Raw genomic sequence first — 12,163 nt, forward strand, 5'->3', positions numbered from 1 at the left:
GATGCAACACGTTACGTTACGTGATGGGCAATGTTGTCTTTTATGGCGAGCAAAACATCTAGGGCAAGACTTCACTAATTTCACCGGCTTGTTTACATCCTTACGAGGCTGTCATCACGGATGTGTACGCTGCTTGGGGCGGTCGTGAGCTAGGAGTGACTCGACCCGACAAATTGGGACCTGGTCAAACTCATCGGCCACTATGGTACCCGAGTCATATTGCTCTAAGATTTGCAACGTTTGAGAAAATGAAGGATCAGAGTACTTAAGGATCTGTTTCCGTGTGCTGCTATCGGGGACATTGAATGTTATAACATCTCGAATCGCGAGGTCACAGTTATTATGATTTATTTACCGCATGGAAATACACATGCAGTTTCCAGCGATATTTACACAATACAAAAGAAATATTTATACATAACAAAAGGAATGTACAGGAGTTATGGTCACTAATTATATCACAAACTGATATCCAGAGAGTCTTTCCAATCCAGTGCTGTTGGTGAGGCGTTGATTATGTCGTTCCAGCCTCCAGTAAGACATCTATTGGAACATTCCTCTACAATGTGTTCAACATTGTTCTGTTGCTCCACAGTCTCACATCGGGGAGTCTGAGAGTCCCAATATGTACGTGAAGGACTTAGTTCTTCAATGTCCACATCGGATTCTGTTGAGCACACACCAGGTTCTTCTAGGTAGTTGGAAGCCTGATATACATGTAGGGTCTTCGACGCCACGGCGGAGTATGCTGGTGTCGTTTTCCCATTTTTCCTTCCACACATCTTCAGTCTTGAATGGTTCGGGTTCTCGAGCTGTCCAGAATGGTTTTCTTGATTTGAGATCCGTGCAGGGTGGATTGAGCAGTATTTCCTGGGCGGGTAGCCCTTGGGAAAGCTTTACGTCATTAATCTTTTCCCATATGTGGGCCGCTGCCTATTGTCGTCTCAAATGTGGTGGAGTGATGTTACTGAGAGCAGACAGCCAAGGTAGGGGGGTTGATCTCACGGTGCCCGTTACAATTCTCATTGTGTCATTCAGCTGAAAGTCAGCCTTACTGGTATGCACACTCCTGTACCAGACAGGTGTGCAATATTCAGCCACAGGATATACGAGGTCACAGTTAAAGTTGCCACAACTACACTTAAATTTACACTTCCTAGTCATGTCCCTTAATTCTGTATACCACTGACAGTACATCAATTCCGGCTTTTTCTGCGGACGGAAAAGCTGATATCTGGCTGTAGCTACGTGAACTTTCTGGTCTTAGTACTTTGTTAATGCAGCGATTACTTCGTCATAACTTAGTTCGTCGGGAGACGCAGCTGGGAAAAGTTTTTTTAGTAGCCTCAACACTGGGGGGCCCTGCCATCGAAAGAAAGTATTATAGCTTTGCAATATCTTGAACACGATGAGCCGCACAATAAGCTTGGAACCGTGTCAGGTATTCGTGCCATTCCTCTTGTGTGTCATTAACTTGCCAGTACGTAGGTATCCTGGGCTGCGGCACTTGTTGGGCGTGTCGGTCAGTCGGCTATGCGGCCGCCGTTGCTTGTGCAGCCAGAAATTGTTGTACCGTTGTCAGCAAGGAAGCAAATGGTTGGGTCTGAAAGTCAAAAGCTCGTGCAAGATCCATAACATTGGTCGTCTGTGGCTGAGGGGCGGGGGCAGGGGGCGGAAGGCGCGTGGTAGCCATGGATTTCACAAATAAGTTATAGCAAAAAAGCAAGCAAGCAAAGCCCCTGAGAAGAGAAATTTGATTAGTTCTGCTGCTCCCCTCCTGGAATACATGCAAGAACTCAACAACAAATTTGCAGTCAGAAACCACTGCAATCTGAAAGACAAGAGAAACAAGCAAAATATTCTGAATTATACTCGTCGCCATCTTTTATGGCATTTCGTTGTCTATTGTAAGCTTGTACCAAGGGAAGCAAGCAGAGCATGTTGATTGGTGGCTGGTATCCTGTTTCTATAACACAAACTAAACGCCTATATTAACTGTATTCTTAATTCTTAAACAAAGAGATACTTAACTTTAAGTTTCCATGAGCTGTGGTACAAGCTCTCTTCTATATAGTCCATGTAGCCTCACTGCTGCTGAAGCAGAGGTTCGCCACGTTCACCCTAATGTTGCTATGTGCTTGCTGTCTGTCTGCTAAACTGTCTGCAGTTCCATCTCAATAACACGGTGGAAGTCCACGGCGTACAGTCACGAACTAACTGGTGTAACTGGCTCGAACTAACTGGCTAAACTAACTGGCTAAAACTGGCCCTCCAGTTCGCAACGGCGATCCTAAATACTCGCGGCTGAGACGGGGTTAGCGGCACTTCTTGTCATTGGCTTCTATCGGTACTCTCGTAAACTCTATGCCGCTAGGTGCGCTGCCGCCACCGTACGCCAGCCCATCCTCCCTTCTATTTCCCCTCTTATGTGTGCATGAAGTGTGTGTACATTGGATACAATGACTGACAACTCACGGTACATTTCAGAACCGGCTGCCCGCGATCGCTGCGCACGCCTCCTGTGGCATGCCCACCACCACAGTCGCCCACTACCTCCAGAACATCAGGGCCAGTAAGTACCGCATTCTGCAGCAACATTATCCCATCCTTCCCTATTACTAATTTGTTCTTCTTGTGCCGATGTGGTTGATGTAGTAAGATAGCATTGTCTGGAATGGTTCAAACATGCTATGTGATGTTTTTCCGGGGCCTACACTATTTGATAACTGATAAGGGACAGAGATATTACTGGACAGGAGGAACTACAGGCAATAACAGATGGCATGAAACACAATCCATACATAACAAACGTGGACTTTCACGCTTATAACGATAAATGGCACAGATTTCACCACATGGTAAAGCAAGATAACAGACATAAATAACGTTCATCTATATCACAGGTCAGACTCCCAACACAAAGGTTTGTATCGGACTCTGAGTAACGCATATGCTCTCCTTGGGCACTAATGCACGTTACACAGTTGTTACTCTTACTTGAGTAGTACTTCGGGTGTATTGCCCTAGTCCTCTTTCCAGGCGATTTTCAGTTCTTGCACGGTTTGGAGAGGGAGCGTTCCTCGATAAATACGTCTGCCAAGAGCGTTCCAGACATGCCGTATAGGGTTTAAGTCTGGAAATATGCAGGCCATTCCACACGTTCAATATCTTCACAGTCCAACACGTCATTGTCCTGTCTGGGCGGGCCTTGTCTTCCATAAACAGATGGACACGATTCAGAATACTTCCTCTATAGTACCGTTGCGCTGCAACAGTACCTCACGCAAAGATATACATCAGTGTTGACCCATTGTGAATAATACCGCTCCACAGCATAGCTCCTAGGTCATACCGACGATGTTCATGAACCTTCTGTGGTCTGCAACGTATTCCCAGCTTTATCGGCACTAACTGGTGTCAAGAATCACTTTCCACAATGAAGTGGGATTCGTGGGAGTGCATCACTCTGGACCATTGTTGCTGAGCCCAACCAACAAGCTCCCTACAATAATGAACTCTTTCTCAATGATGGCATGACTGAAGTGGAATTCATGTAACAGGCTTCCAAGCATACAAACCAGCCTGCTTTAATTTCCACAAAACGGTTTTGGCACAGACATGTGTACTGGTAGCAGTTGTAAGGTTTGCAGCAATATCCCTAGGAATGTGATTTCTGCTCCTATTCGCCAGTAGGGATACTTGTGGACTGCCTTGCAGTGTAGTGGTCTGCCTGCAACAACCAGCATGCTATCGCACACCATTTTCACCTTCTGCAGGCATTTTGAATCACAAGGTGACACTATCAATTCCAAAAAACGAAATTCACATTTTGTGTAATAAATAAAAACTTAATAAATATTTTCTGTACAAATAAGTTCTGTCAAACATCTTCTATCTATTCAAATGACTGAAATTTTCATCTACATTTCAGCCACAAACATTTTAATTTTTTAAAGAAATAAAATTTTTTACGTAATAAATAATAGCAAAACAAAATGTATGCCAAAAATCAGCTATTTTGAAGACATACAAAACTATTTTAAAGAAATCATGGATTGAGTTACATATATTTTGAATATTATTGTAAAGAAAATGGTTCTTCAAATTTAACTAGACAAGATCTCTTTGAATGTATTGATTTTTAACAGGAAAGAAATGAAGAAGAGAGTACTAGGATATAAAAATATAAAATAATCTCGATCAATTTGTAAAACAACAAATTTAAAGAATTATTCAAAACTTAATATAGAAAAATTAATCGATCCTGTTCCAAAACTGGTCGGCAATATTAATGATAACGAATTCAATCAAAAAGCTTTGAAAGAACTTCCTGAAATCTGTAAAGCAAAAAATTTAAAATATTATTCTGAACTTCACAAACAACATGTAATCCCTCTTATTGAAAAATCTGGGACAGTATAAATAATAATGACAACAAATTGAATAAAAAATTCTCATAAGATCTTCATAAAACCTGCAAAATGAAGTAATTAAAAAATTATTCTAAACTTAATAAACAACAATTGATCGATCATATCAGTACCACTCAGATTAATATTAATAATATCAATAATGAGAATTATTTTCAAAAACTTCTACCTGATAAATATCAAGAAGTTAAATAAAAAACTTCCTGAAAAATTTTTCAGGTTACAATTTTCTAGATGCTTACGATTTTTTAAATCACTTAAATGAACTAATAGAAAAGTCCAGCTTTTAAATTAGGGTAATAACATCTGAAATTAATCATGTTGATAATACTGTTGAACCACAATAATTTTTAATCAAATAAAATAGAAGTAATCACTAAATTTATGAATATTTTAATAATAAAACGATTAAAGCTAACATAAAATTTTATTGTGATTTAAAAGACAAGATGAATTAAAACAATTTCATTTTAAAACATGTAATAAAGTTCTATTATGAAAAATCAACACGAAAACTATTAACAGAAATTGAGGAAATGCAATGAAGAAAATCTAGATGCTATTTATTTCATGTAGATAATTTATATTTAAGTGATAATAGCAAAAAACAATTTCTGGTTGTTCTTATATAGGTTTACCAAAAGAATCTAAAGATAAAGGAGCTGTAATTAATATAAAAAATACATATCAAAAATTTTCTTTATTCAATAAAATCAGTTTTACGTGACATTAATCATGATGGAGCAAGACTTAGTAAATATAGAAATATTGGATTATAATCACATGAAATATTTGTAAAAGGGAAAATTAATTTTCCTGTTCACTTAACAGACACTCCAAAATTAGAAATGAAGTCAAATATTTTAATTAATGTTCACACTTATCATGAAAAATTTATTGTATATCCTCATAAGCATACAAAAAATAAAAAGAAAAACTTTAATTCTAGAAGAAACTTCAATTGTAGAAGAAAATTATTTTCATTATTGTTGGATAAATACTCTCGATTAATTAGTTCAAAATCACCTAAAAATGGAGATCAAATTTATCCTTGCAATGGATGTTTGTGATTTTTTTTTCGCAAGAACAATGAAACAATCTTTAAAACTGTGTAAAACGCATAAAAAACTAAAATAGATATGCCACAAAATGTAAAAAAATTAAATTTACAAATTACATGTACCTTTTTCTAATCTATGCTGATTTCGAAGATCTTTCATAGGATGTTAACACTAGTCAGTCAGGTTCTCAAAAAGCTTATATTAATTAATATCAGAAAGAATTACCTATCTCATTCAGCTATTATTCTGAATATTATAGCAATAATTATAAGAAACATGTAACATATACTGGTAAAAAGCAGTGAAAAAATTCGTTGAAATGTTAAAACAGGAAATAGCTGAAATATGTTTTCAAATATTCCAATAATAATGACAAATGAAGAGAAAATAAATTTCACAAATTAATTTTTTCTCTGTGTAAAGTAAATTACTAAAACAGAGAAAAATGTAAGACATCATGGCCATTTAACAGGAAAATATTGAGGAAGTGCTCATAAAGATCCAAATCTTAATTATCAAAGTCCAAATTTTATTCTGTTTTATATTCATAATTTAGCAAATTGCAATGTTCATTTGTTTGTCAATTAATTAGCAATTGGTGATCAAGTTATTAATGCTATTCAAAATAATGAACAACAATATATTTCTTTTAGTAAAGAGGTTGAAGATGGATTAACATTAACATTTTTAGGTATGATTAAATTTTTACTTACAAGTATTGATAAATTATCTTCTACTCTCACAAAAGAACAATTACAAGAAACAGCAAAACATTTTATACATGAACAATTTATTTAACGATTTATCTTTATGAATATATGAAATGTGAAGAAAAATTACAAGAAACAAAACTACCTAATAAAGAGTTCTTTCTGGTTTAGGCTTAATAAACTGCAAAAGGTGTTGGAAAAAGTTCAATATTAAAAATTTAGGCAAAGCCACAAAACTATGTACTAAATCTGATGTTTTAACACTAGCAGATACTTTTGAAAATTGTAGAGATACATTTATAAACTCGATCCATTTTTGTCTTTCACAACACCTGGCATGTTTTGGGATTCTATGTTAGGGACGAAAAAAAATTAATTAGATTTATTTCACAATCATGATATGTTTTTATTTCTTGAAAAACAATTCGAGGTGGAATTTCTCAAAGTAATTCATGATAGCTAAACTAAATAATTAATTTATGAAAAATTACGAACCAGGAAAACAATCACATTGCGTGGAATATTTGGATGCAAATACTTTATATGGTTTATCTCTTTTAAGAGAATTGAATGGATAGATTAAAAATATTTCAGTTCTGGAAAACTTCAAATATTAAATGATGGTAAATATGGTTTCAATTTCATTAGATGATTTCGAATATCCAAAAAAACTATGGGAATTAGTCAAAGATTTATCATTGGCATCAGAAGGGGGAAATAAATTACTAAAAAGATTAAGTTACATGAAAAAACATGATTTCATCATTGAAATCTTAAACAGTGACTAAATCTTGGTTTAAGATTTAGAAAAATACGTATAATATTATAACTTTAAAAATCAGATTGATTGAAAAAAATTTTGATTTTAACACAGACATGAAAAAATGGTGCAGCTAACGAATTTGAAACAGCTTACTGTATATTTATGAGTAATGAGGTATTTGGAAAAACAACAGAAATATCAGAAATAGAAAAGATAGTAAAATAATAACTGATCAAGAAAATATACGAAATATGTTTTAAAACTAAATTATGAATATACTACCATATTTTCAGGAAATGTAATTGCAGTCCACATGAAAAAATAATAGAATGTAATGACCAATTTACATTCAAATGAGTATTCAATTATTTCGATAATATAAAACTACGATTTCCGTTACTATGTAATTTAACGGAAATATGACGATAATATTTATTTGTGTTATATGGATACAGATTAATTTCTTTATGACATAAAAAACTGAAGATTTATACATGTAAAAGGTATGAAATCTATGATAAACATACTTGGCATGAGTGATTATTCAAAAGATAGTATTTATGAAAGTCTATAAGTAAAAAAGAAAGTTTTAGGAAAACTGTAAGACGAAAACTATCTAAATGTTATGTAACGATACATTACATTAAGATTGAAAAAGTATACCTAGAAGGTAGGAGATCAATAATATAAAAAAAATTAAACATTTATAAAACCTGTGTAAAACCTAATTGTTTATGATGATTTAATTGTTGAATTATTGTTAAATTCCTATAAATAATATTAATCATAAGAATACATTTGTTTTGCAACTTTACTATTTTCTTCAATAGCTTTCAAAATGTTATCACCCAATCCTATGACTCCTTGTTTGTCTTGTTCAGTTACATTTATATTGGGTTGATTTTCTTCATTAAATTTTTAATACTTTGTTCTTGGTTGTTTTTTCTATTTCTTAAATTCTTCCTTTAATTGTTCTTTTACTTTTGTATTTCTTCTAGCTTTTTTAACAAACACTGGATCAATTTTGAAAACATTGATTAAGGATAAAAAACAGTCATAATTTTTATTTTATATTCAATGATTCTATTCATTGTTTATGTTCAGGAATTATTTTTAGTGTTTATGTTCATCATTTATTTTCAACATTTATGTTCATTGTTAATGTTTAATTATTACATACAACACATTTATTTAACATTTTCATTTAAGGATTAAAAAATTATTAATCTTTTCTTTGTAGTCAACATTATTAAATTTTCTTCTCATATCTATTGCTATAATACTAAACTCATCTTTATTCCAATATCACCAACATATTTCTTTAAAATCATGAAATTTTAAGTTGGCACTAACAAATTCATGACAAATATGATGAAATTAGTGTCATGTTGTCTGAAAATATTTAAACACTTAAGATTACCTCTAAATATTTGTTTTGCTGAATTTGAATAAGTCATATTACCTTATGTCTAGCAGTATTAAAATATTCCCTAACTATATCGTCAGAAACTACAACCGAATTACTTTCATATTCATCTGACGAAATAATTTCATCATTACTCTCAATTATATTAACAATTTTTCATTATATTTATCTTTAAATATTTTTCATAAATTCTGCATACTCTGGTTGATCTAGACTTTTAGAATAAACATGCAAATTATTAATTTTTTTCCAATGTAACCATTCACATGCTAGAATATACAACATTCAATAGAAATAGGTAAAAGTATAACATGTTTATTTTTTATTTTTTTGGGTTTATTGTTTTAGTTCCCAATCTGTCATTTATTTACATAAATTTTATTAATATAAATGAGTTGATCATTTGAACTGAGTGATAATTCATTTGTTCTTAAGAAACATAACTATTCCAATAAGATAAACTTTTTAACTCCAAATATTACAACAAAAAAATTAGATTATACATTAACAAAGAAATTGTAGATATTCGTTTTGGTGAAATATAATTCGAAAAATTTGGCGAATTTATTCAATTTAAAAAACTTAATACACACATCAGAGTAGATAAAAGTTTAATAAAGTAATAAAAGTAATAGAAAGTAATGTTCTATTATTTATGGCTAAGGAATATTGTATTCGTCAAATTTTCAGATTTAAAAATCGAATTATTGACGCCACTGGAAAAACAATTGCTAATAATGTTCCTAAAATTATTGCAGTTGAATTAATAAATATTAATTTTAAACTAGCTGATGCAACGATTGTTAACCATAATGATTATTTTTGTATAGAATCTAGTATTTTTTCTTCATTTAAACCAAATACTGAACTTGGAGGACCAATAATTTATTTACAAGATTACCCCATAAATATCCTAATTTTTGATATCATTGAAAATTTAATAATCACTATAACTGATGAAAATCACAATTTGATTGGCTTCAATGGTGCTTGTGTTACTGTAATTGAAAAATGAATTTAAAATTTATTCATTAATAAATCATTAACAGAAGTGAAGGTTATCAATTTTACTCATTTCTATTAATAAAAATTTAATTTAAATCTTCCTAACAAAGAAACAGTAATTAATATTAATATTAGTGAATTTTGTATTCGTATGAATTCTTCTCAACATTATAGGACATTTGATGTTATTTATAGTGATGGACCACATCTTTCAGCATTGGTAAATCAAATATTAAACTACATACTAAAAATGTGTAATGATTCTTTGATGTCATTACAGTTAATGTATATAACATCTTACCTAGAAAAGAACATCCATTTTTGTTTCAGCAACTCTTATTATATTACCTTCATCTCTATCAAATGATTTAACTATAAGGAACAATATTCTTAATAATGATAAAATTAAAAACAACCAAATAAGTATTTCATCCATTGGAATTTTTTGGTGGATTTTTAATGATTTTAAAGAAATTATTTGGAAACGAGTTTAAATAATAATATTCACTTGGAGTTCAAGAAAAGATGTAGAAGTATCTGTTCTTCTATAGACTATTGCTAATGAAAATAGAACAGTTTCAAAAGATGGCTAAAACTGTTGTAAAAGTATGGAAATTCTGGTTTCTGTTGTTAAAGGTGAGCCAGAAAAATCACTTGAACTAGAACAAGAAAGACTGAAAAACCCAAAAATTCAATTTTCTGATTTTGAACTACAAACAATTGGAATTTGTGGATTAAATTAAAAAAACAAATGTAGAACTAGATATTACAAATTATTATAATACCTATAAATTTGATATACCTTACTTTATTTTCGTTATTTTCTAAACTAATCCAAACAAAAGTTCTTTATTCACTAACATTAAATTACAAAATATCTACATAAAGATGGAATAAATGAAAATTTTCCTCAAGAGTTATGAAATGTTTACATTTCCTTTTGAAGTATTTCTTGGAAGTGAAAGAAAATAATAACCGAAAAATTGAGTTATCAAACATTTCAAAATATTAAAATTTCGGTTTAAAAAAATTTAAAATACGATTATTTTCCATATAAATAAAATCAAAACATGAGTGGTATTGTTGAAAATCTAGTAAGTGAATTTAACAGTTATAGTAATGGTTGTACAGAAGTGTTCACTAAATTAACAGAACTGAAAAAAACAAATCTTGCAACAATTCAAAATCCAACATTTGGATGACTAAATATGGTGAAAAAATTTTTTTGCTTTTAGATGTTAAATATAAAATGACTCTTCCAGGTTGTTACTCTAAAATCTTTTCAGAAAATGAAGATAAATTGCAGAAAATTTCTGAACATAATTTTTTTATTGATTTAAAAAGCAAAATAAAGATACATCAGTTCATGTTATTAAATTGGATTAAATTTTAGAATTTTTGTATTTTCAAATTTTTTAAATTTTATATTTTTATTGGATTAATTTATTTTTAATCAGATGAAAATTTCGTTCATCAGTATTGATAAATTTTTAAATTATGGAATAAACAAAATTAAAATCTTGTTTTTAATTCTGAGATTTTTTTAAAATATGCTCTTTGTGCCAGGAATGACATACATATACTACTGTCGCGACATGGTATGTTGCAGTAACTGATTCCATAAAAACTTCAAACGGTGCTCTGTGAACTGTCAACTACATTTACTTTTATTACAATTAGTTGGGTGGTCTTTTAGTTCTTCAATAGCAACTGAATGTTGTATCTTAGCAACTATTATTTGTTCCTTAGCAGTTGTCAAGCAGTGTACCTCATCGACAACAGTATGACATATAATGACATAAATATAATGTTGTGATTTGTAAGGCACTGGGATGTGCCTGACTGATCTTCCATGGTCCACATTGCTATGGAAATGTGGGCTAGTGTGCAACCCTGCTGTAGCTCAGGTGATTAGATGTAATGAGGGCAGTGGGGTTTTCGCACCCTTATACTATGTTTCGATAAAACAGGCTGATTCTACTAAATTGTTCACCTCAAATATTTCTGGCAGCGTGTGAGATACTGCAAATCTGTTTTCAAACCGGTGAATTGTGTAAAGTCCCCAGCAAATGATGTATATTCTCTTTTCACTGCTACATTAATTACACATTCTTATATGTAAGTATAGTAATTTTGGTTTTTAGTATTTTAGTTCGAAAAATGACAAATTCGACACCATTGTACTCTTCCATATCTGGCTACCAGATTCAGAGTAATTCTAATATTAAGGACTTAGTATTTATGACCTTCCCTGCCTTAGGTTTGATATGCTGCTTCCATTTTGTGTATCCTTTAATCAGATATTTAATCCATTTTATTAAGCTATCTTTGCTTGATAATATACTTGAACTTTTTGACCATTTGTGTTTTACCAACGTCTTTTACCAAAATCTCGTGTATTTCTACAACGAAAAATTTTTATTTTCTCTGCAGACATTCTCGAAAGTGGACTATTGGTAATAACTGTGTTGTCCTCTACAAGAATACCTCGTTGAAGCAGTGTTTACATATTACGTAAGGGGCAATGAAAAAGTTTCCACTCAATGACCGTTAAGTCCCAAATCGGCATATCAATCAGGCAGAGTTGCCGTGATTATTGAGACAATTCTCCCACCGACACACCAGGTTGAAGATCCCAATTTGATGAAACAGCACGTCATGTTACATGATGATGTCTGTAATTTCCTGCTGTACAGCCTTATCCGATTGAAATCGTCGACCTTTCAAGGCCCTTTTAAGGAATGGTCGGTGTGATAATTGCATTTTGA

General features: G+C 31.9%; 1 protein-coding gene across 5 annotated transcripts in view; it reads left to right on the plus strand.

Annotated features, from left to right (window-relative positions):
- Positions 1–12,163, plus strand: part of LOC124619223 (lipase 3-like) — a 225,450-nt gene that overhangs the window by 184,650 nt on the left and 28,637 nt on the right. For all 5 annotated transcript variants that reach the window (XM_047145448.1, XM_047145452.1, XM_047145451.1 and 2 more), the window contains one exon: positions 2,488–2,572. In XM_047145448.1, the coding sequence (XP_047001404.1) occupies positions 2,488–2,572 (85 nt within the window). The remainder of the gene's footprint in view (positions 1–2,487; positions 2,573–12,163) is intronic.

This window comes from Schistocerca americana, chromosome 6 (assembly GCF_021461395.2).
Source record: "Schistocerca americana isolate TAMUIC-IGC-003095 chromosome 6, iqSchAmer2.1, whole genome shotgun sequence".
In the NCBI taxonomy this organism is placed as follows: domain Eukaryota; kingdom Metazoa; phylum Arthropoda; class Insecta; order Orthoptera; family Acrididae; genus Schistocerca; species Schistocerca americana.